The sequence below is a fragment of the Fonsecaea pedrosoi genome (assembly GCF_000835455.1).
Source record: "Fonsecaea pedrosoi CBS 271.37 unplaced genomic scaffold supercont1.1, whole genome shotgun sequence".
In the NCBI taxonomy this organism is placed as follows: Eukaryota; Fungi; Ascomycota; class Eurotiomycetes; order Chaetothyriales; family Herpotrichiellaceae; genus Fonsecaea; species Fonsecaea pedrosoi.
The window spans coordinates 1,297,520-1,321,513 of NW_013550615.1; the positions used below are offsets into that span (position 1 = coordinate 1,297,520).

The following is a 23,994-nucleotide window of genomic DNA, read 5'->3' on the forward strand; positions in this document are numbered from 1 at the left end:
GCAAAGATGATGAGGCCAACAGCATAAAGACCCTGACCTCACAACTCCCAGCCCTTGCAAGAATGTTTCGCTTACGTTGAAGCTGTGAGCATGAGATTGGAGGCCAGCAGACTTTGAACAAAGAACTTTCGAGATCCAGAGCCACAGGTAGCTGAAGCCATCATGTCGTCGACAGATCAGAAATACAACGACTCAACGGGCCACTTTTCCGACATAAGTACGCATGAGCAACCGCAAAGAGTGAATGAAGACCAACTGGACTGGGACCAACACGCGGAGAATAAGCTGGTTCGGAAAATCGATTGGCGACTCATTCCAATTTTAGGAGCTCTGTATTCCATTGCCCTGATTGATCGTGTCAATGTAGGGTGCCCACCCTCCCATCTGGATTCCATTAGCGCTGACTTGACCAGATCTCCAATGCACGGATTGCTGGTATGGGAGAGGATCTGGATTTGGATGTGGGAAACCGATATACTGTCGTCTTAGTGGTGTTCTTTCCCCCATACTGCGTGTTCGAGGTACACGACTTTGCATGTGACGTCTCAGAACTGTCGAACTGAAACCGCAATAGCTACCTTCCAATATTGTTCTTCGTCGTGTGGGAAGTGCCAACTGGCTCGCATTCATTGCGTTCGCGTGGGGATGTGTCATGATCGGTCAAGTACCAGGCATCAATGATCCTGCCATGTGTCTTGTACAACTGACGCAAGCATAGGGGTTTGTCAAGTCGTACGAGGCTCTCGCCGTCTGCCGTACGTTGCTCGGTTTCTTTGAGGCAGGTAAGAAAAATTGTCTCCTCGACCCTAGAAGTGAACTGATGACATGCTGCAAGGCTTCTTCCCTGGATGCGTGTACTTGATCAGCTGCTGGTATAAGCGGTACGAGGTCCAGAAACGGTATGCTGAAGAAAATCTTTTGGAGAATTGGCTCCTAATGCTTCAAGCCTCGCCTTCTTTTATCTCATGTCCGTCCTCGTCGGCGGTTTCTCGAATATCCTTGCATATGGCCTGATGCAGATGGAGGGCGTGGGCGGCCTGCGCGGGTGGCAGTGGATCTTTGTAAGGTGATAGATTCTCGTGTATATCCATTGCTGATGCGCAACAGATCATTGAAGGCCTGTTGACAGTAACCGTTGCCGTCATTGCATGGTTCATCATTATCGACTTCCCGGACAAAGCGGAAAAGAAGGGCCTTTTGACGCACGAAGAAGCTTCATTCATCATCCGGCGGATTGAGGATGACCGGAAAGATGCTGTCCCTGATCCACTCACGTGGGCAAAGTTCTGCCATCACCTGAAGGACTGGAAACTCTGGGTCTTGTATGTCCATCGTCCTCCCTAGTTCTTGTCTGCCACTGACGATTCCAGTTCGATGATGTTTATGTCGACGGCTAACCCCGCGTATGCTTTTGCGTACTTTATGCCAGTGATCATCCAGGTAAGCCACGTGCTGCCGATTGCCCATGGACGGCAAAGCTAATCTGTAGCAGGGGATGGGATATACTGCCGGGGTTGCGAACTTACTTTCGGCGCCCCCAGTCGTTGCTGCAGTGATCAGCGCTTTGACATTTGCATGGGTTGGCGATAAGTACCACAGACGTGCTCCCGTGATTCTAGCCCAGGCACTCATCGTGCTTATTGGGCTTATGATCACGGCCTATCACGGCTCTGACGGCGTCCGATATTTCGGAATCTTCCTTGGTGTTGCCGGCTGTCAAGGCAATGTCCCGGCCATTCTTGCCTATCAATCCAACAACATCCGGATGCAGTCAAAGCGAAGTGTAGGCAGCGCGCTTCAGATCGGGTTTGGAGCTATTGGTGGCATCCTCGCTTCCACCACCTTTCTCCAGAAGGAAGCTCCGACATATAGAAGTGGGCTGTGGACTACCGCAGGGTTGCAGCTCTTCATCATATGCTCTGTCTGCTGCACATCGGTTTATTTCTGGAAGAAGAATGGCCAGGTCGATACCGGGACTTTGGAGAAGCCGATCGAGGGACAGGAGGGATTCAAATACACTCTCTAGATTGGTGAGGAATGGCGCGATCAAGGTCGTCGTGTGAGGGTGAACCATGTGGCCCTAGGGACTTACCACGAAATATCTTCGTCACAGGTCTGGGAGAGAACGCTGTCCGTAGTCAAACATAGGCAGAGGAGAGTGGATGAAGTAGTGGTGGTGGTGGTGGTGGTGGTGGTGGTAGTCAATCCTGAAGATGAGATATGCACTTCATGCTTTCCTGCGACTCCGTACAACTTCGTCTGAGCATTTAACCCGGTAACCGCATATTCAAAGAAACTCCCAAACTTCGCTCGCGCTGTGTGACATTGAATGGACAAGACACCCTTTTCAGCGCTGTGGTAAATAGTTTTGTCAGTCACCGTGGCTTCAACTATGCCAGGACACTGGGGTGATTCAAGCAAAGACCGCCTCTTTGCCTTGAAGAACCGCAAAAAATAAAAATAAAAAAAACTTGTCACACAAACACACCCTCTCTCTCTCTCTCTGTCTCTCTCACAAACCATGCCGAACAAGAAATCCAAGCCCAGTGCCTCCAAGGGCAAGGGTCCTGCTCAACCCCCTGGTCAGGCAAAGGCGACCGCATCGGCGCCCTCTCCAGCTGTCCAAGAACCGGCCCCCTACATCCCTCTGACCCTCCCGAAGCCGGACGCCAACGACGACTTTTGGATCAAGAACGCACGTGCGAAAGCTTTGATCTTGTCAACCTTGGTGCCGGGGAGCGAAGCATGGAAGGTTGCCGAACCGGTCGAGATCGCGTCAGACATCTGGAGGGCATTGGAGGACCACTTCACCACGAAGCGTCCCAATGTCCGGGCAAAACAAGGAGGTTCTGGGGAAGCGAGTGGCAACAGCGCAGTTGTTGGTGCCGATGCCAGCGCAAGCAAGAGTGGTGTGGACCTCGTCAATGGCAAAGCCTCATCGTCTACGAGCTCCAGCTCAGGCCCCATTGCTAAGAAGCCGCTGGAAAACATGGACAAGCCGTCAATACCGCAACAGGACGGTACCGCAGCCTCTGGGCCTTCAACACAGGCTCCTTCGCATGCAGAGCACACCCGCAACCCCGCAGACTTGGCCAACAAGCTCGAGAAAGGGAAGAAGAGCTCAGCAGTGATCAAGGCGCAGCTCGAGGAGACGGTCCTGGCCCAGAATCGATCAGATGTCCAAGGTCCAGCCCAACCCCAGGTTCAACCAGAGCTTCCGTCTCAATCGCAATCGCAAAACCAAGCCCATGCTGCAGCCAAACCTCAGCCGCAACAAGCCCAAACTCAAGCTCCAGCTCCAGCTCCAGCCCAAGCTGAAGGCCAGACGCAACCCGCGGCGCCCGCCCAGCCGTCCCCGCCCGAACAAGGCATCCCACGCCTCTCGACGCTCACACCCCCCGGACGCTGGACCGCGCAACCGGTCAAACACGACAGCTACCTCAGCGAGCACCAAGCGCTGGTGTTTGCGCAGGACGACCCGGACCGCAAGAAACAGATCCAGGTCGCCGCCACGAAGGTGCTCATGCAGAAACTCCCCACGCGGGACATGCGGCTCCTGTGGGCCGTGCTCTATGGGGGCGAGGACGCCCCCTGGCCCGGGTCGTGCTCGGCCGTCATCCCCGGCGTGACGACTCTGCGGTGGCAGAACAAAAGCTACGAGATGGACTACGAGACGCTGGGGTGGAGTTGGAACAATAGTAACAATAGCAAAGGGGACGACAAGGGCTGAGATCGGGACAGCGGTGGTGTGGACTAATATAACAAAATGCTGCGTGCGGTGTTCGTTTCAGAGGGTATCAACACAGGCGACAGAGTCGTCCGTCCAGGCAAAGTCTGAACCCAATTCCCGCTCAGAAACGGGGATCGCACGCACCACCCAGGTCTCTCAAATCACAACGGAATCCCAAATCCCCCAGCAACAACCAAAGCGAGCAACGATCCCACCAAGACAGCCAACACAGTATTCAGCTTCGGCACCGTGACCTGTACGGCGGCACTCTTTGCCTTGATATAGGAGACATTCTGCGCCAACGAGACAATATCCCTCGTGGCATGTCCCGTCTGTGCCAGCTGCCTCAACTGATCTCCGAATGTGGCCAGAATCCTGGTACTCCTGCCGGCCGGACAGAAGACGACTTCGAACCCTCCGCCCTGGGGAATGATGAAGGTGGAGGTCTGGTCGTCATACGCATAGCTGTATGCGTCGGGACACAGCTTCTTGGCCTGTTGCGAGTAGAGGCTCGGCGAGCAGGTTGCCGGTGTGCCGTGGTCACCGGTACAGCAGTACTTAGCTTTGTTCCACTTTGCACAGGCGCTCAGGCAGGGGTTGAAGATGGGCCGCTGGATGTTGTCGTCCGGGTAGGGATAGACGCCGTCGCCCGGTTTGGTGGGCGGCGTGAGTTGCAGTGGCCAGGGACACCAGTCTTGTACGAAGGAAGAAGTCACAGACTGGTCCAGGGGGAGCGGATAGGTCGAGTTCGTGCCAAAATCGACATCGGGGGCGTCACCCACGGGCGCGAGAAGAGACGAGGTGCCAATGCAGACCGGGTTGGTCAGGTTGGGAGGGATGTCGGTGAGGTTTGCGTTGTCGGTCTCGCTGAGCAAGGAGATGATACCCATGGGGATGTTGTAGCCGTCGACCAGCGAGATGTCGTAGAAGCATTGGTTGGTGTCTGACGACATTGTGAATTCTGCCAGTGTAGCTGGTGCTTGTCCCTGCGCAAGGCTCAGCGAACGTTCAATATCAGCTACGTACGTTGCACAGAGAGAGTCTCATGTCAATTTGATTCGTCTACTCACTCTTGGAAGGACATGATGTGAACCACCAAAAGGGGGGAAAAAAAGGAGGAGAATTGACTCACTGCACCCTGACACTCCAAGAACATGCCACAATCGCCCGTCTGGCAGGGACTGCCTCCCTGCCCACTCGAAGGCGGCAGAGGCGGTAACGCCGACGTCGACCCCGTCGTCGTCGTGGGAAAACTGCAATTGGTGCGAGCCCACACGCGGCCTTTCCAGTCGAGCCCGACGGTCTGGGACTTTGTGGCGCCCGAACCGAGCAGGAAGCCCGAGCTCGCGGGGCCGGTGCCGGACTGCGTGAGGATGGCGGGCCAGATGGGTTCTTTGCAGTTGTTGGTGACGCGGAGGGGGAGCATCGTGACGGCGGCGGCGGTGGGGATGGTGGAGAGGAGGATGAGTGCGGCTGAGAGGGGAGATATGGTATGGGATGTGCGACGGGAGTGTTGGTGCTGGTGTTGTCGTGGTCGTGGTCGACGCCTCTTTAGGTGCTTCCTCTCTAGACGCAGACACGTCTTTGCGACACCGTCTCCAGCCATGGCGATATAGAGCCGTTGACAGTCAGACGGGAGCTTGGTTGACTGTGATGCCCAGGGTATCGGTAGGTCAGGGGCCTTTCCAGTCTCGGCATATATCAGAATACTAGATATTTCGACGCCGTTCCAGGTCCAGCAGACAGAGTATTTCAATTATCGTTTATCCTTGGCTTCCCAAAAACGAATACTAGTGACGGGCTGGTAGGTTGATGTAATGCGCGGATGGGAGTTTTAATGATGTTTAGGGTAATATTGATGTTCGCGTTTGCTGCTTTAGTCCTGTCTTTTCAATTTCGTCAACGACAAGGACGCTGGGACTCAGTCGCCGTACGTGTTGTTTGACAGCCTTGGGATGGTCTGAGGGAAGTCGCGATCCAGATCTGGGAAACCTCTCGCTACCCAAGGTAGATATATCAGAAGAAAAAACTGCCAGACTCGCCAGTCTAGGGTTTCCCAAATCTTGGATCGGACTCCCGGGGCGCCCAGTGTCGATCATAAACAGCACGCTGGATCGTGTTGGGGTGATCGGAAACCAAAGACGAATGGGGGGAAATGGCCACGCGTCGAGAGAGCGGACTTGGTAGTTGAACGAGAGGGTAGCAAGGGGACGAAGACGTCTCCCTTTCCTCAACTGCAGGATTGTCGAAGAATACCATGGCACACATGGCTTAGCGATTTGGATCTGGTTGCCCGATCATCGTTGTGCCCAGATGATCGACCCCCAAATCCTGCCTTGTACCCTGCTTGATTGTATGTGCGTACCGAGTACATCCAGTAAGTCGGGCGACGAAAGATATGCAGCATGATGTCATAGTAACTGAATGCGGAAGAGATCCGGTGGCGGTGCACAAGCTTCTATTCGTACCTGTGGCGTATGAGGCTCGAGATGGCTACGGGCCGGGCGCGCTAGGCTCTGAATGGAATAAAGCCCCACATCTGCCTTGCCCCAAAACAGGTCCTTTCAAGGCCAAGCTACACCAAGCTTCATGTGCTCGGTATACCAGTTGCTGACCCAATATCACGCAGTCAGCGAAACATGCTTGCTAAACAGGAACTCCGCAATCCCATATGCAGCACCATTGCTTCCCCATCCACTTCCCTTGAATCCCGTCTGTGGCGCGGCGACTGCATTGACTGTCAGTAACTAACCTCAACAAATGCAGAGAAGTATCCTTTACCGTTGACAGACATGGTGCGCGAGTTGATCTGGACCTGTCCAAACTCTAGGTCTCGTGCCAGAGCCAGTCCTTTGGCATGGTTTCTCGTAAAGACCGATGCAGATAGACCGTACGGGGTGTCATTCGCCAGGGCCAAGGCTTCCTCGTCACTGTTGACCACATACAAACTCGCAGACGGAGCGAACGACTCTTCGCGCGAGAGCCGAGATTTTGGGTTCACATCCATCAAGATAGAAGGCTCGAGAGACGTTCGGCCCGTTAACTGGGCGCTGCCGACGAGGAACTTGGCACCATCAGCCACAGCCTCTTCGATGATGTCCTGAGACCGTTTTGCCCCTTCTACCGTGATGGCGTGGCCAGCCGAGGGCAGAGCTTTTGTGGCTTCGACAAGTACCCGGGAGAAGTCCTGGGCCACTTTCTCATGGACAATGATTCGCTCAGTACCGAAACAGATCTGACCGTGATGGGCAAAGGCTGGAATACCGTGAGACATGTATCATTCTCACAGTCGGGATGGGAGATAAGGACCTACTAGCTCGAACACAATTCTCTGCAGCGGTTTGCAAATCTGCGTCCTCCAGGACAAGCACAGGGCTTTGATCTCCTAACTCCATCAAGACAGGCTTCAGATGCTTGGCTGCCACGGTGCCTATAATTCGTCCGACTGCGGCACTGCCGATGAATTCGACCTTTCTCAGAGCCGGATGGCTGATGATGGCTTCGGTGACAGCAGGACCTTCAGAACGGGAGCATTGAATCTTGTTCAGTGCCCCGGCTGGAAGTCCTGCTTCCGCGAAGACTTCAAGAACCAGTTGGTGAGTCCACGGGCACAGTTCGGAGGCTTTGAAGACCACTGTGCAGCCTGCTGCGAGAGCAGCAGCGATGCCACGGAAGGCTAGAATGATTGGAGCATTCCATCTGCCACCGTGCTGGTAAGATAATGCCAACTTCTCAGAAACGGATGGTTCGACTTACGGTATGATGGTCAGAACGACACCAACGGGCTCTCGAAACACCAATGAAGTTGTTCCTGGAACCTCAGAGTCCGGTATGCTCCCGCACACGGTCGAGACATTGGCAGAGGTCTCTCTCACAAATTTTGACGCAAAGATCACCTCAAAACCTGGCCAGTGCGCATCACAACTAGTCTCTGGAATCTCTCGTTTGGCCAACTCGTCGACCTTAGTCTCCAAGATGTCAGCCGCTTTGTTCAATATTGCCCGCCGTTGCGAGAGTGGAGTCTTCCTCCACGTTTTAAAGACCTCAGCAGCAGTCTCGACGGCATGAACTCCGACGTCGACGGTTGCGCTCTGGGCGTAATGGATCGTGTCCCCAGTTGAACCTTGAATGACAGGGAAGTTCTGAGTTTCGGGCAGAGACACGACCTTGCCTCCAATAACATTAGGCACCACGGTAGCCCCGGAAGGCGATCTCTGGACATACATTGGTAAGATTGAGAGGGAAAATTTTCGTCCTATAGTCTTGACCGCCACGATTGAACGGACAACGAAGTATTAAATACCTTCAGAGTGTGCGACCTGAAGTCACATGGATCAGGTTACCAGGCCACCAAGGCCTAACCCTCAGTTTCCGACGTCAGCTAGGCGCTCAGTTGCCCACATGGCAGTGTAGTGTGAATTGTCTTCGCCAACGATACCTAAAAGTAAGTCATTCTTTCGACGTTGGTGGCCTAACCTTGTTGTTCATTGCACTGGGACAGATCAACATCCTTGTAAGCGTTTCATTGAGTGTTGGCAGAGTGCTGTGCGGGCCTCTGGTCTTCAGCCGAACATGGCAGCGTTCGGCCGTCTAGGATTATTTGTATCTCTCTCACCTTTGAGGTCCGGCGACCAAGTTGTGGGGTTTCTTACAAGCCATTTATTAGAACCAACAGTAGGCAAGATGCTGTCTGCGCAAACTTACTGGCGAGGTCCGTATCAGAACAACGCCTTTTTGGACAGACGCACGTCGCATTCTGCTTCCGCGTTGTAATGTTGGTCTCCGGACATGTGAACGGGACATCAAGAGAGGTCTTGGTTTCACAGTCTCAAGCGGAGCTAGGAGCCCGCTACTCACACCCTGCACCGCGAGAAGGTGCCTCTCTATTGCAAGGCGCCCTCCTCTTTCCAAAGTCCCGCAGGACCGATTTTATACCTTATTGCGTGGGACTTGTGAATCCACCATCATCAAACCCGCAGGGCTTGTTTTCAAAGTCCTTTAATGCCCTCTCTAGACAAATGGGCGGATTCAAATCCGAGAAATTTGATCATCCAAGCCACACGAGGACTTGTAGGCGGTTGATGCTGATGCTGACGGGCAGCATTTTTGAAATGGGCCCCTCCCTCTCCTCGACGACTGGCAAGTTCACGTGTGGCGCCGATTGAAGTGTTTGCAGGGTGGACTGGGACGGGTTAGTAAGTACAGGAATGAGGGTTTGGCAAAGACTCGTACATCAACTTGTTCATTCAGGAGATTCATAATGACGCTAGGATATTGGATGGTTGTGCCTTTTGTCTTTGAATGTTTGACGTAAGTGGTGCAGCAGCGATGGCTGTCATCGATTGGATATTGTTGTTGTAATGAGTGAATGAGTGTATGTAGTGCTGATTTTCTCATTGTTGGTATTGCAGGACTTTTGGCTTGTAAATTATGCCGGCTTTGTATTGTTGCAGCTGAAAATATATTGCTGGGATTCGTTGCACATTCGATACTATCCATAGACATATACTTGAAGATGGTTGGAATTGTTGCTGATTGATTTGGATTGGTGATGATGATTTGTCGCAAATATTGATTCAATAACCCGGGGCGCTTTCAAACATAGAATCCTGCAAATCGATGCCGTGAGTGCTCGTAGTTGTGGTTGGGCCGATGTAAGAGTATTGAGGTTGAGGTAGCTGCCACATCGAATACAAGCCAGGCGGTGGTGGAGGAGAGCGAGGTGGCGAATAATAGGCTCCGTGGGGTGGTTGCTGATTCTGATAGATCTGATTATATGCACAAAATGCGGGAGGACACCATTCCTGCTGAAAAGGAACTGGCGGGAAGTACCCCGGAGGAGGAGGAGGAGGAGGAGTAAAAGGTCGAGGTGTCAAGTGCCCTTGCCAGAAAGGAGAGGGTGCTGGGATTGCAACACATGCTGAAGCCGGTTCCGGAGTTGCTGGTCTCGAAGGGGCGAAAATGGTTGAGATGGTTCGAAGAACTGTGATCATATAGTCGTGTCCGTGATCTGAGGTTCCGGTGTGCTTGTGGAGCTCGGCTGTCTGCCTTCGCAGGTTGATGGCGGTCTGAAGGTTTTCGAGTATGTTCTCGGGCATTTGGATGCCGTCTTGAACGGCCGAAACTGCCAATTGGAGATGCTTGTTCAGGGGAATTGTGCTCGGCCGGTTGTAGAGAGCCCTGATCCACGACAGAACATTGTCTGTAGCTTGTTTATATCGGCCATAGATCTTGCCATATTCTGGATTGACGATAGCCATATTGCAGAGATCTGAGATATTTGTGTAGATAGCTGATTATCACGATAAGATTGAGGATGTATTCGAACGGTTTGTCCGAAATGAGTGGTGTGTCGAGCTATGTGGGACTGTTGGTGCATCCGGATCTGTAGAGAATGTGTCCGTTGCTGTATTTGCTGCTCTAAGAGCGAGAGCAGGCTGATTGAGCTGCGTAGTACGTTACGAGCTGGAGAGTGTGTCGTGTGGTTATTGTCGGTTCGAGCCTTCAAACTGTAGAGACAGGCAAGGGACGGCATCTTGGGATTTATACTCGGCGTGTGGAGGCCACAGAGATGTTTCAGAAACGTGTACACCGGGACGATATTGATGGGAAAGGTAAAAGTAGTGGGAAGTTTCTCTGAAGGCATCCCATGCGCGCGACAGCTCACCGGCTTTGGTGAATGTTTTGATTGAGAACAGGGGGAAACGTACCATCTTCCTCATCCAGCTCAATCAAACAATCATTGGTTGCATTCTCTGACCCAGACTTTCGATTGAATGGTCCAGCCTTGGATCACGGTTGTTGGGAACTCGCGAAGACTGATCCAGGAAAGCAGCATACAGATTTGAGCGCATTCGGAGTCGCCTTCCGGCACAGAAAATCGCACGTGGCTAGGCGTATAGTGGCCCATGGTTTGCCTGGGGAAAACCGAAGAAGAAAACGCGCTAACCTTCAAATCTTGACACGGTGGGACACTGGCAGGGTATCTGGAGAGCAGCCTGTTTCTCCTATCCGGGATGGAGCATGAAGGTGCTTGTAGACTTGAAGAGCGAGTGGACATCACTGTTTTGCATTGGGCGGGAAGACCTTGGTTGACCAAGCACTTATGAATGTACACCAGGCCCTTCATTCTTTTTCTGGCTGACTGCGTGGCTGGAATTACAGATCTGTTCGCCCCGTGTGTGACCACATGGTCAATGCGCAGACTGAACCAATGTTGGACGTGATATCGTGTCATTTGGTAGATTGTCCGAGCCATTTTGTACCATAAGGAAGCGCCAATTGGCATCTTGTGAGTGGAGCACAGAGCACATGCATTGACTTTCAACCAAACTCGAAGCAAAGTCTGTGCCAACTCAGCAAAATTAGAGAAGGCAGGTCTGCTGAGGGTTCGGGGGACAGTTAGGGGGCAAGCCCAATGTTGAACAGTTTAGATGCATTGGTTGACCTTCCGATTCCTCGTCCTCAACGTGCCCAAGGGATGACTGCCAGGAATTGTAGTGCGAGGGAACTTTCAGGGTGGAGGGCATTTCCGGATGCATAAGGTGGCAGAGTCCGCTCAAACATGGGTCCAAATCATACATGGAGACTCGTCACAAAATGAGGCCAACTACCTGATGAGAGCGAAAGTCAGCAACAATAGCAGGTGATGAATGTTGTTGTCGGCGGAGAGATGGGAGGAAGACAAGATGGTGGTGGCTTCGCTGTGGCTTTGCGAGAGGCGCAGGGTGAGTTTCAGATCAATCACGGAAAAACCTTTATCCTTATCCCGCTTTACATCTCGATGCCTAGGAAAGGCCAAAGCGCAGCTTTTGACGAAAAGGCCAATTGGAAAGTGTTGTTATTTTCTCAGATATATCTAGGGGTATATATTGTAATAATATGAAGTCCCTGACCACTTCGGAAAATCTCATTACCCACGCAGACCGCCTAGCATCCGGCCATTCATGGCCGGAGCAAGAATCTCAAGTAAATCCCACAAATCCATTGTAACCCCAACGCCGCGCGATGCGAAAACAAGGTCTTCAATAGCATCATAATTGACTATTTGTAGAACCAGTAGGTTGCCGAGTACTCCACGCTGAAAGCTGCAGGCATGTCTGCACATGTCGCAGGTGGCTGTCCACCAGCGGTGTCCAAACGGTAGACAGCCTTGATGTCGCCTTCAGTGGTGGATCGAGATGTCAGGTAAAGCCAGGGAACCGCGCCATTGCCAGTACCGCTGACGCCAGCCACAGCATTGGCTGGGGCATCGGAAGAGTGCTCCTTCTGTGCAAAGACGGTGCCAAGTTCTGGAGACTCGGGGACGTCAAAAGCAAAGACCGGAGTGGTGGTATTGGAGAAGAAGTGGTGAGATGAAAGCTGAAGGTCCGAGGGTGAAAGGGGAGCAGAAGGGTCGGAGGGCAGAGGGTATTGTAAGGCCAGGTTGGGGATGAGGGCCAGGAGATCCGGATAATCAGCCGCCACACACGAGGCATTGTAGAATCTTGCAACGGCCCCGACTGCGGCAGGAGTGGCTGTGGCATTGGCACACGTATAGTTCTGTCAAATGTCAGTATACACCCGCGACCAGGATTGAAGAAAACCACATACCTGCACACCTCTACCGATAGCAACATGTTCAAGGACCAATCCTGACGGGCTGGGGAGTGGTGTGGGTGCGATCGGCATGGCAGCTTTCGACACATCACACGTCGGCGAGGGAGAGCCAGGCGTTTTAGCCTGCTGCATATATTGGAAGACGACGTCAAAGTAACCAGCTAATGTCGGCGTCCATTCGAAGGCATCTCGAGTAAGTGGTGCAGCCATCAGTGTAGGCGCCAACGAGGCGAGAAGCATTGTGTACTTCATCTTGGAAAAAAGAAAGTGGTAAAATGGGTATTAATGAAGGAAACTGTCTGGCCCGCAGATTCTTTTTTGGACTGCAAGGAAAGATTCACACTGACTAGTGAATTGTTGGAATGAGCTGTTGAGAACGAGAGCAAAGACTGTATATGAGGACTGAAAGAAACCAGAGGCCATCGTCGAGACCAGCCGCCGCATTATATCAACTTGTCAAGTGGACTGGTATACCGGCCACGGATAGGATGGTTGCTATTCTGATAGTGGATCTCCCACGACGAAGGCGGTGTTTCTATCTTGAGGGCTTTGTCATTGTAATTGGCTCGCCAGCCACGGTGGAGCCATCTTGGCCGCATGAGTGCTGCGAGAAGCGGCAAGGGAGATTTGTCGGCTGCGTGTCTGATCGACGAGGGTTCGGATGTAATAATAGACGGGGTAATTGGCGCCCTGCGGCAGCAAACACCTTGGAATTTGGACCGTCTTGCGCCATCTGGGTTAGCCTGGACATCTAGAGGGCCCTGGTCGGCGAGTAGGGTATTCGGGATGCTGGTCGGGTGGCTGCGTTGTTGGCCTCCGAATGGCAAGCCTCTTGCTGACCTCTCGGCTTGCTCAGGCGTGCTAGGACGTTCGTCTGGTTATTTCCTTGCCGCCGGCCAGCCGGCCAGCCGCCAGCCCACCATCTCAAAGGGCCAATCTCAGATCAGTTCGTGTATGACGTGCAGATGTAGCGCACAAAGCGGGTACGCCTTGTCGAAATCGCTCCCCGAGTCGTTCTTTTGCCTTAGTCCGCGCCCAGAGAAATGCCTTTCTTCAGTTCGGGATGCGTTTCAGGTTTTAAGACACGGGTATCCAACCGAATCTTGCTCGGCGCTTGTCTTAGGACTTATAAACCTGCACAGGCAGCTTTGACAGAAGATACAAGACTTCGAAGGCGCTTCCATCAGCAAGACTGGGACCTTGTCTTCGGGTACCACTCGGGCGTACTGGTGACCAGGCAGACACATGTCTCTCCTAGTTCGGATGATGTTCTTCGGTGCTAAGTACAGAAACATACCGTCGGACCTAATTGCGTATCACTACCAAGGCTGGGCATTATGCGCACGCAGGTCTTGGTTTCGCGTCGTAATTCCGAAAGGAATGCCGGCGGAGCGCAAGACAGCTCTTTTGGGACCCGTGAGTATTTCGTTCAGCTGACGACGGGAGCCAGCTGCCAGAATAGTTTCTGAAGATTTTGTACAGACAGTAGCCAGGGGACGAAACATCGCTTGCAAAGGAGCTGCGTGCGTAGGCCACGTTCCGTCTCGTCTGCGCTAACTGCGACAATGGCAAATGGACCATTCACGTAAGCATCGACTTCGCCTCTTTTGAGCCTTTTCCACAAACGCTTACGAAGCAGGACACTTGGTCGGACTACTTGTAGAAATTGTAGCAAGTCCATCTAACATCCGCGGGTTGTCTTCTCCCTGTTGTTTAGTGCTCACTCTGTCGGATTCCGTATACACAATGGTCGGCGTCTACCACTTCCGCGATGGTCGCCTGCCCACATGACCGGAACGTACGCATTTAGGTTTGGAGGATTCGAATTTGTTGTCACTCTGTGTTGGTAAATAATGCCGGATAGCCATGGAGTCCGTCCGTGGCCTTCAAAATTCTTTTCAAGGAAAACGCGTAATAAAGCCGCGTGGGCCCTTGCAGAGAGCTCGTCTTTGATGATGACGGTGAGTCGGTAGAAAGAGAAGGACATGTGAGGTGCAAGAGGATTCTCTGTATGACGCAAAATGAAGCCGTAGACTATGAGATGTCCACCGCAGCAACAAGTAAGCACTCCTGGCGATGCAGCTTTACATACCAGAAGCTATCCAAATTCCTGCTGATGCCAATCTGGGTCGTGGAACTCAGGTGAAGGAAGCCCTGCGCCGCCAACCGCAGCCGCTGCTGCTGCTTCGCCCAGATGGACAACGTTCCGATCAACATCCATGGTGCCCATCCAGTAGAGCATCACGAACACCAGCATGTGAAGAGCAAGACAATAGCCGGCAAAGACATTGCGCGAAGTCCTGGTAGCGAGAACGACCCTCGTTAAGGAAAATATGATCCTTTCAGGGAAGCTCATGCGTTTGTAAGCACGTGTAGCTTCCCGGCCACGAAACGCGGCAAAAGGAGAAATATTAGCCTCGTATTGTGACTTCCATCGACCGGTCGTGCTGTCATCCACATGAACCGCCGTGTGTCCCGGTGGTCCAGAAAAGGATGAAGATGTCGTTGGGCCCCGATTGTACGCTGAGATATATCGTGTTTTTTCGTACAAGTTCAAGTTATCCTTCTGAAGCGAGGCAACTTCTTGACGCAAGGAAGTTACTGTTGCATAAGTCTTGGATAGCTCTTCTTCAAGTTGCTGGTTCTTCTGCTTGAATCGATCTCTTTGAGCCTGGATCATCGGCAAAATGCCAGCGCCCCCACCAACTGGTTCTCCTCCTCGTAGTGTCTCAAATGTGTTTGTTCTCGGCTGCATATCATAGCCAGAAATAATGGAAGATGTTGGCGATGATGCCCTTCCTCGTCGTAAAGAACCCATGGGATGCCGAGACACGTAGGTTCCAGCGACAGACATCCCGGAAGAGGGAAGTGCATTTGCAGCCTCCTCCTGCACACGCATGAGGTCGTTCTCCAGGGTTGAAGAAAGCTTCTGGGACTTCTCTAACTCGGCATTGGTCCTCGACAGCTCTTCTTGGAGCTCTTCAAGCTGACGTTGAAGGTCTTGGTGTGATACTCGCAGCAGCGTCATTTCATTCGTCAGTTTCTTGTTGCGCGCAAGTAGCAGCTGCTCCAAGGATTGCTTCGTCTCAGCTTCCCGGTCAATGGGAGCTTCCCCCCCATCTTCGTCGTCGCCAATTGACAATTCAATTGACCGTAGGGTATCTAACTCCCTTTTCAGATCTTCATAATCAGACCATTTACTGACCTTGGTACGAAGCTCCTCGTTCTCACTTGCGAGTTGGGACCGCTGTCTATCGACTTGACGTAGCTTGTTGTCCCAATCTCTCTTCTCCGTTTCTCTCTCGAACCTTGCGGACTCAATTTTCCGAAGAAGAGAAGAGTTTTCGGACTGCAAGCGTAGAAAGGAAGGATCGTCTTCGACGTTGTGATTTTCAACGCTCTGCGAAGTGGCCTTAGCAAGGTCGACTCGAAGCTGTTCGTTCCTCGCTTCGATCTCCGCCAGACGGGCAGTTGTCTTCTCCAGTTCGTAGGTCATCATCTCCAGCTCTGCAGCGGCAGCCTTAGACGAGGCTGCTTCGGCCGACCCATCTTGAAGTCTTTGAGACACTTCGTAGCTGGCTTTCAATTCTTTGAGTAGCCTGTCCTGGTTCTCGACCTTTTCTTCCAGAGAACGCTCTTTTGCTGCCCAGTTGTTCTGCTTTTCCTCCAAGACATTTGCCCATTTGACTTCAACCTCCTGAACCAGAGCACTAGTTCCAGCCTCAGCATCTTTTCTAGCTTTGCTTTCGTCTTGCAGTTTTCGTTCTGTTTCCTCCAGCTGAGCGGTCAATTTGCTAACTCTAGAGAGAAGCTGCTGGTTCTCAATAGTGAGCTTGGGCACCGTATCCTCAGACGCGACCAGGGAATCGACAGAGGCTTCGAGAAGAGGAAAGGGATCCGGAGCCTCGGACAAAGATTGGTATAATTGGAGGAAGGCGGACGAGGAAGTCTTGCCATGGCCAGTAATCAGGTCAATGAAAGTTTGATACGCTGCAAGAAGTCAACTTCCGCCTAATGCTCCGGGGGAGGGTACACCAACATTTCAAGAGTGTCTTGTATTCAGTCAACTTTGCTGCATCTTCCAATTTCCGAAAGTCTTTCGTCTTCTGAGCGAGTTCCTTTCGTTCGAGCAAGGCGTCTCTCTGCTGAGCGACAATCTCGGAGGCTGTAGAATCTAACTGGGGCATCAACGAGGAAAGGTCGATGTCTGATAAATTAGCCAGCAGTGAGAATAAAGGGTGTGAACATGAACTCACTGCGCCATGCGGCGATTGCCTTTTGAAACTTGTTTTCTGCTTCAACCGGTGGCCTCTCCAGAAAAGATTCAGGACGAGGCTCATCGTCTTCCGCCCGAGGGGCATTGACCTCTGATACCACCATTGCGTCCATCTCGTCAATAGGGGGCAGGGTTCACAGATCCTCCCTTTTGAAGTGCCGCCAACTCGGAGGCTCCATCAGCATTAATGCATTTGCAGAATCCTGTTTGTAGAGCAACAGAGTGAGATGAGCCTTGAGAAGCCTTCGAATTAACGTTGAACGCGTCAACTGTATTGACAACGGGACCGAGCAACGGGCGTTGGAGTTGGACCCAAGACTGCGCCCCGAAATCGAATCTCCCGCAGTAGTGCGTTTTGACCACTACAATGCTCCGCTTGCCGTCATCAACCGCAATACATACTATCGAGTACAACGAGGACAGCACTTTAATGTTCTCTTGAGAGAAGCTTGCTGGACTACTCGCATCCATGGATCTTCTCGCTCGGCGTCACTGAAGGCCGCTTCTCCCTATGGATGGACCCGACCAAGATGGCCAGCGACCTGCAAAGCGGCAGAGACTGGCGGCGCCTGAACCAGGCCCGTATGTCCTTCGTGCTGTTCTCGAGGACATTCCACTGGCGGCAGATGACGGTGATGCAAAGGTGTCAATTACGTGTGTAGAATATTGGAGTAGGTGAGACTGTTTATCCTGCGTTTCCCGCATTCGTCTTACGATGCACCAGACAACAATCTATATGTCGGAACCTCTGCGGCCGAGATCTTACATTTGGTCTCGATCCCTTCTGATCAGGACAACGACAATGCACCTACAACCTTCATTCTTGCCTCGCGACTTCAACCCAGCGGCCACGCCGCATCGGCCGAGTCTCCGAATGCACCAGGCATCCAGCAGATCCTGGTTCTACCAGGTCCTCTAAAAGCCTGCGTATTATGCAATGGCGTCGTCTCGTTCTACTCACTCCCAGAATTCAGTCCGGCATTTCCTAACAGGGAACCCACTGGCGTCCAGTGGATTGGTGGCATTGACGAGAATGAAGACAAAGAGAACCCGGAGGGGCCTGTGGTGATGATTGCAAACTCGCGAAGAATCATCTTGGTCAGGGTGGGGGAGAGGCTGCGGGCAATCAAAAATAACATCGAATACCCCGGCTGTTTGAAATCGAGCAGAAGAGAAACGATTGCATGCGTGGCTGATGACACGAGTTATGCGCTCCTGGAGGTAGAACACCAGCAGAAGATTCCCCTGTTTCCCATCTCATCACAGCCTACCGTTGATGATATGCTGGCCGAAAACGATGGGCGTGCTCCAGCACAGTCTCCTCCACCTGCAGAAGCAGCTGGTCATGCTCGAAGCACAAGCATGGGGAATCTGATCGGCTCGCCAGAGGACGGTTCCCACGGACGCCAAGAGTCTTCTCATCTAATGCCTCCAGATACGGCATCCGCTGGCTCAGCCCAACCCTCGTCATCACCTACTAACCTCTCGACCACCGTCGGAGGTGCAGATGGGAGTGGACGTCCGAGAGCGCGCCCCCGTGCGTCAACCGAGGCACTTCCCGCCAAATCATCCGCTGGCATCAGTAGCAAACATTCTACCAAGCGTCTCAAACCGCATATCCTCTCTCCCTTTCCGACGGAGTTCATGTTAACTACGGGCACGATGGAATCTGAGCCCGGAGTTGGTATGTTTGTGAACCTGGATGGTGACGTTGTTCGAGGGACAATTGACTTCGAAAGTTACCCTGAGGATCTGCTTGTGGACAACTTCGCCGTGCCAGAAAACGAAGGCGCCCCACGCTCGGAAGATGAAGGTAAAATCATCTTCGCTCTTCTGCGAAGTGTTCAAGAAGGCGTAACAGAGAGAAAATTGGAAATCCAGCTGATCGAGAATGCATCCGAGCTCGCGCACCCTCGCACCTGCGTTGGTTTGCCATCAAGTGGATTTGAGAATGCTCCCGCCGGCTTGCACCACACGCTGAGCACGCATAGCCATTTCTTCAAAGCCCCGGGACAATTGTTGCAACTAGTACCACTTCCCATCAAGTCTTTGAGACAACGAGAGATCGCTCAAGCTGAGAGTGATCCAAGGACAAAGTCTGCTGTGGAACAGGTGGAGCAAGAGCGCGCTCTGTTTGAGAATCAATCCTTGAGTACTCCTGTCGAGCCGTCGAACGAGCTCGTAAAGAAGCGTGCTATTGAAGAAGAAATGCTTGCTGGTCGCCTCGGACGCGCTTTCACGAGAAATTTGGTTTGGCACGGTAAAGATCTTCTCATGATCTTACAAAATCCCTTGATCTCGCAACTCGAACATCGCTTGATGCAGTATATGATTGACAGCCAACCTGCTAATGTGACTCCTGGTCAAATATTCGGGTTCTTGGCTAGTATTCACGGTCGCGAACCGAAGGATGAGACGGAGTTCCTCACCCTGAACTACATCAGACAGAAAGCCAGCTTGATTTTGTTTTTGTATCTGGAGACACAGCTTTCAGGTGCCTCAACCCTTCAGGACATATTCCGAGCTGTCGAGAACGCATTGCATGATGGTGGGCTAGATCCGCGCATCGTGCTCCTCCTTCTACCTCCACTCTCGTCGGAGGTCTTGTACGGGCCAGAAGGCATCTGGCTCCATCAAGGTATGGCAGATCTCTTGCAAGATCATCGATCGCCAATCTCTAATTTTGAGGATGCCCCGACCGAATTTTGGATGATGATGAGACACTTCTTGATGCTGTGGCAAGAGAAGCGCGGCTATGGAAGCATTGCAGATGACAAACACGTATTTGATTCTGTTGATGCGTCGTTGCTCCATGTCTTGCTCTATTTGGACCAAGCATTGGCCACAGACAGTCCTGCCCAGAGATCAGTGCGAGCCAAATTGAATAATGTTGTCGATCAGTGGAAGGGCGACTTTGAGCGTGCGACATTGCTACTGGAACGGTACAATAGACTCTATATTCTGAGCCGGCTCTATCAAAGTAGGAAACAAGCTCAAGATGTCCTGGCGACTTGGAAACGGATCATCGATGGAGAGAGGGATGTGGACTATGGTTCGAATATTGGCTATGTGGAGGTCCAACTACGCCGCTACTTGACGGTCATTCGAGATATCGAACTGGTTCAGAGTTATACTCTGTTGCTCGCACAGCGAAATCCGGAGCTCGCCGTCCAAGTTTTCACAGACGACGCTGCACGGGTGAAGTTCAGCCCTCAAGAGGTAGTTCAACTTCTCAAAGACCAAGCACCGGGAGCGGTCCAGCAATACCTGGAATATCTTGTGTTTGGCAAAAATCTCGGACAGTACGCCGACGACCTCATCGGCTATTACCTCGACACAGTTCTGACTGTCCTGGAAAAGTCAGAATCCGCTCGCACGTCGCTAGCAGAAAGCTATTCGACCTATCGAGCTCTTGAGTCGCCCAAGCCGACCTATCTTGACTTCATTCATCAAAACGCCCCTCCAGAGCCATGGTGGCAATCACGTCTCCGTCTCCTCCAACTTCTAGGGAGTGGCGCATACGCATCCACAGGCACCAGCGACGCTGGAAAGGATCTGACTTACTCGGTCTCCATGGTCCTCGAGCGCATGGCACCCTTCTCCTCCTATCTCGTTTCGGAATCTGTGATCCTCGATGCCCGTCAAGGCCGTCACAAAGAAGCCCTTCGCCTTCTGACACATGGGTTGGGTGATTATGATACAGCCACACGATACTGCTACTTTGGCCGTCCTTCACCCCTCTCCTCCTCCTTTCCCATTGATCCAGCCAGCTTACCATCCAGAACGAGCCAGATCGAACTTTTCACTTTCCTTTTCCACGAATTTCTCTCCATTCACGACGTTGAGGAACGCCTTGAACGCACGTCCTATCTTCTCGGGAAATTCGCCACCTTTTTTGACCCTCTGCAAATCCTCAGAGATATTCCTGATGATTGGACCGTGGAGATGCTGAGTGAATTCTTAGTGAGGAGTTTCCGCTCCGCCACAACTGAGAGGAACCAGCTTGTGATTATGAAGGCTTTGAGTGCGGCTCAGAACCTTATAGGGCAGGTCGACTTGGTGGAGCTCTGTGAGAAGATTGGCCCGAAATTCGAGACTACAAATGAAGGAGCTACACGGGACCAAGGAGGGTTTGAAGAACCACGAGAGGTCGATGTCGGGGGGACTTGATGGAGGGTGTTGGACATGTAGATAATAGGTAGTTCGTCGACACCCTCATTCACAAGACAGAATGCGTTAGGCTTGATCCTGGAACAATGATCTCGTCCAAGATACGTCATCATGGTCGTGTTTCCCTGGCTCCAAGACGCTTCGCGTGTCCTTATTTCACATAGGCCTGACGATTTATTTATAGTGAGCACCGCATAGCAAGCGGCGGGAAAGAGGAATCCAACATATGTATGTATGTGTGTATGTATGTGTGTATTAGACATTAATTCGGCCATGACTCGACTTGACTGCACTGCACTGCAGGCGTAACAAGAAGAAGAAGCAGAAGAAGAAATCCCACACTGCCTCCCACAGCCCTCAGTCTCCAGTCCCCAGTCTCTATCCAGAACATGCGAACGCCGTGACCTCAGCCTCAATCCCGTGCAGGAAAGCAATGCAAAGCAATGCAAAAGCTAGTCGCTGACAAGCTGACACGATGACACGCTGATACACAAAGACAGGAATGTGTAAGCGCTGCTGTACATGTAAATGTAAAACGAACGTTCGCTCAAGGTCGATTGATCCAACGAGCTTGTATGGCAAGCAGACAAGCAATCAGGCAATGCTTGCTTTTGTTCTTTTCTTCAAAAGGTGCGCTTTTTTTCGCTGGACGTGAAAGGAAAGGGGTGAGAAACAGTAGGGGGGGAAGGGAGGGGGGGGAGGAAGGGAGAGAGGAAATGTCTCGTGGAATCGTCGCTCCGTCACAGGAAGGGCATCAAACGATGCTCGTCGACACCTTGATCAACAACATCGTCCTCTCCCTGCTCGCGAAGCCGGGCGGCGAAATACGTCTTCCCACTCCCCGAGGCTGGTGAGCACTCCATTCCGCACGGTGCCTCCCCTCCCGCCTTTCCGCCGTCTCACGGTACCTCCATCTGTGGTTACGCTGTCCCCGTCGACTCCTACAGCGCCATCGCCATACTGGATACCACTTGCCGGATCATCCGGGTCGATCTCCCCCAGCTCGATCTTGGTCAGGATCATGGCGGCCAGGCGGTAAAATATTGCATCGACATTGTCACCCGTCAGAGCCGAGACCTCCATTGTGACGGGGATGTGGACTTTCGAGGCCCAGCGGGAGGCGGTTTCGGTGCTGACTTCGCGACCTTCGGTGGATTGCGTTGCTGTCCATTTTGAGAGGTTCATGCTGTCCCCGCGCGAGCGACTGGATGTTGTCTTGACCGAGTCGGTGACGCTTCCGCCTCCAGAATCGTAGGGGAAATATGACTGTCGACTTGACGCGCTCGATGCCGCTGGTGTAGCACTGTTGGCTTCATCTTCCTTTTGGATGCGCTGATGGTGGGCACTCCCTTTCACATGCACGGCCTGCGTTCTCGTATGGTTTTGACCCGAATGAACTTGGGCTTGTAGCGACTCGTCTGCCAGATCCGCCTTGTTGCCCGCCAAAACCACCGTCAACTGTGGACTAGCCAAAGCCCTTGCGTCACTCAGAAATGTTGGGAGTGCTTGGAAACTGGCCATACTGGCGACATCGTATACCAGCACTGCGCCCGCTGCTCCCCGGTAGTAACTCCGACTCACGCTTCGGAATCGCTCTGTGCCCGCCGTGTCCCACAGTTGCAACTTGATTCGCTTCGAACGATTGGGGGGTGTGCCGATCTTTATTATCTTCGACGAGAACTCAACGCCGATGGTCTGGGAGGAAAGGACGCGCCATTCGTTCTTCACGAAGCGGTGCAGGAGACAGGATTTGCCGGTGCCGCTGGGGCCGAGGAGGACAATTTTGGCCAGGTAGTCGTACATGCTCCCTAGCTCCTACAGATAGCTGGTTACTACAGACCACCCAGCTATGAACATGGTCTGGGAGACTATGGTAGAGTGCGCAAGTACCTGGTTCTGGTCCGGTACGGAACTGAGATCTGACGCGGCAGACGCTCGTCGTGGGCGCGCCATATTGGCGACAGTGTATTGTGAGGAGCCTTTTAGGCAATTGTGTTATTATGCTGGGACCTCGCAGTTCCATAGGGGTAAGAATGGAAACATCACAAACAGTAGGGCGCATTTAGGTGAGCATTTGCTGATAACGACTCTGGTGCAAATGCCGACATGGATGGTTCCGAAACGGGGATCCCGGCAGCGGGAATCGGATTTACTTTAAGCCGATAAACCCGTGCACGAGATGCTCCTGTGACCATTCAGAAGCAATGTATGTACAAGTAGACGTCAAACATGATCAACCCACATCAGAAACACGTACGTCTGTGGTCAGGCAGACTCGCAATCAGGGAGGAAATCCAGCTCTTCACATGCTCAAAATGAAGCGTGCTGCGGATCGAGACTGCTTGTCTGGACGGGGCTGGCGTGAACATTGGTTTTGAAAGCACGAGAATGACCCTGCATATCAAGCCATCGGCGTCATCGACACCAGCCACTGTCAAAGATCGGATCCCTTTTCAGGCAGTTCCAAGATCGAATAGAGTTTAGATGTGCCCATTGTCCCCCCGATTAAGGGTTCGGTGGTTGTGGTTAGCGGGCTTCACAGACAGACAAACGGTCATTTCGGGGACTTCGGGGGGCTTGGGAGGGGCTCTTGGGGCGCTTGGGGCCCGAGGACTTGTTGGGGTTGCAAGGGGAGGCGAGGGGTGACCACCCACACCTGCAGTTCCGGGGTCTCTTGGCTCCTGTCACCCCTAGATTCCGGGCTTAGCGAGGAACGCAGGGCCCAATCGACACCCCCGCACGGCGAGATGGCGCTTTTAGGCGCGGATGAGAGACGAAATGTGGCAGCACCAACACCTCCTCCAAGCAAGTGATCGACCAAACCGTCGTCAATGGTGGGTGATGGTGTCCATGATGAGATGACATGCTCCATTCAACGATCCCCGTAGAGTGTACGGTAAGCTCGCGGTGGCTTTTTGAACCAGCCTGCAGCCTGTAGCCCGCGGCTTGCGTCCTGCATCTTATGTCACCTCCCACAGAGTTTCTCTCTGTCTGCGGTCGTGCTGGCACCACTGGTTGTTTGTATACATGCATATTTGACTGATCGAAGCCTACAGCGTGCTGCCGTCTTGGTTATATGTCAGTAAGACAGTGAGAGGAGCGACCTCCCGCTCCGCTACTTCGCTCTACGGGTAGCAGCATCGCTTCGTGGGAAACTACCACCAAGCGAGGTTTCCATCAAATCTCCTAGCCTCGGAGCTTCACCATTGTCACAACTTCT

At 52.6% G+C, this 23,994-nt stretch overlaps 9 protein-coding genes across 9 annotated transcripts; 3 read left to right on the forward strand and 6 right to left on the reverse strand.

Moving 5' to 3' along the window:
* Positions 1-162: 162 nt before the first annotated feature.
* On the forward strand, positions 163-2,026 carry Z517_00456 (uncharacterized protein; the record flags this gene model as incomplete). The annotated part of the gene is made up of 9 exons (XM_013433422.1): positions 163-363; positions 414-521; positions 575-664; positions 719-782; positions 836-899; positions 947-1,061; positions 1,108-1,322; positions 1,371-1,440; positions 1,493-2,026. 9 exons carry the CDS (start codon positions 163-165, stop codon positions 2,024-2,026), a joined length of 1,461 nt encoding a protein of 486 aa, XP_013288876.1.
* A 495-nt stretch (positions 2,027-2,521) lies between these two features.
* Positions 2,522-3,730, forward strand: Z517_00457 (uncharacterized protein; the record flags this gene model as incomplete). Its single annotated transcript, XM_013433423.1, has 1 exon — positions 2,522-3,730. One exon carries the CDS (start codon positions 2,522-2,524, stop codon positions 3,728-3,730), a length of 1,209 nt encoding a protein of 402 aa, XP_013288877.1.
* A 161-nt stretch (positions 3,731-3,891) lies between these two features.
* Z517_00458 (uncharacterized protein) lies at positions 3,892-5,336 on the reverse strand (the record flags this gene model as incomplete). Its single annotated transcript, XM_013433424.1, has 2 exons — positions 3,892-4,716; positions 4,863-5,336. 2 exons carry the CDS (start codon positions 5,334-5,336, stop codon positions 3,892-3,894), a joined length of 1,299 nt encoding a protein of 432 aa, XP_013288878.1.
* Positions 5,337-6,351: 1,015 nt separating this feature from the next.
* Z517_00459 (uncharacterized protein) lies at positions 6,352-7,956 on the reverse strand (the record flags this gene model as incomplete). Its single annotated transcript, XM_013433425.1, has 4 exons — positions 6,352-6,458; positions 6,512-6,985; positions 7,044-7,429; positions 7,487-7,956. 4 exons carry the CDS (start codon positions 7,954-7,956, stop codon positions 6,352-6,354), a joined length of 1,437 nt encoding a protein of 478 aa, XP_013288879.1.
* Positions 7,957-9,306: 1,350 nt separating this feature from the next.
* On the reverse strand, positions 9,307-9,990 carry Z517_00460 (uncharacterized protein; the record flags this gene model as incomplete). The annotated part of the gene is made up of 1 exon (XM_013433426.1): positions 9,307-9,990. The coding sequence occupies one exon, from the start codon at positions 9,988-9,990 to the stop codon at positions 9,307-9,309; it is 684 nt and encodes a 227-aa protein (XP_013288880.1).
* A 1,783-nt stretch (positions 9,991-11,773) lies between these two features.
* Positions 11,774-12,580, reverse strand: Z517_00461 (uncharacterized protein; the record flags this gene model as incomplete). The annotated part of the gene is made up of 2 exons (XM_013433427.1): positions 11,774-12,271; positions 12,323-12,580. The coding sequence occupies 2 exons, from the start codon at positions 12,578-12,580 to the stop codon at positions 11,774-11,776; spliced, it is 756 nt and encodes a 251-aa protein (XP_013288881.1).
* A 1,846-nt stretch (positions 12,581-14,426) lies between these two features.
* On the reverse strand, positions 14,427-16,717 carry Z517_00462 (uncharacterized protein; the record flags this gene model as incomplete). Its single annotated transcript, XM_013433428.1, has 3 exons — positions 14,427-16,318; positions 16,368-16,535; positions 16,585-16,717. 3 exons carry the CDS (start codon positions 16,715-16,717, stop codon positions 14,427-14,429), a joined length of 2,193 nt encoding a protein of 730 aa, XP_013288882.1.
* Positions 16,718-17,115: 398 nt separating this feature from the next.
* On the forward strand, positions 17,116-20,774 carry Z517_00463 (uncharacterized protein; the record flags this gene model as incomplete). The annotated part of the gene is made up of 2 exons (XM_013433429.1): positions 17,116-17,275; positions 17,329-20,774. 2 exons carry the CDS (start codon positions 17,116-17,118, stop codon positions 20,772-20,774), a joined length of 3,606 nt encoding a protein of 1,201 aa, XP_013288883.1.
* Positions 20,775-21,554: 780 nt separating this feature from the next.
* Z517_00464 (uncharacterized protein) lies at positions 21,555-22,727 on the reverse strand (the record flags this gene model as incomplete). The annotated part of the gene is made up of 2 exons (XM_013433430.1): positions 21,555-22,589; positions 22,665-22,727. 2 exons carry the CDS (start codon positions 22,725-22,727, stop codon positions 21,555-21,557), a joined length of 1,098 nt encoding a protein of 365 aa, XP_013288884.1.
* Positions 22,728-23,994: the final 1,267 nt, after the last annotated feature.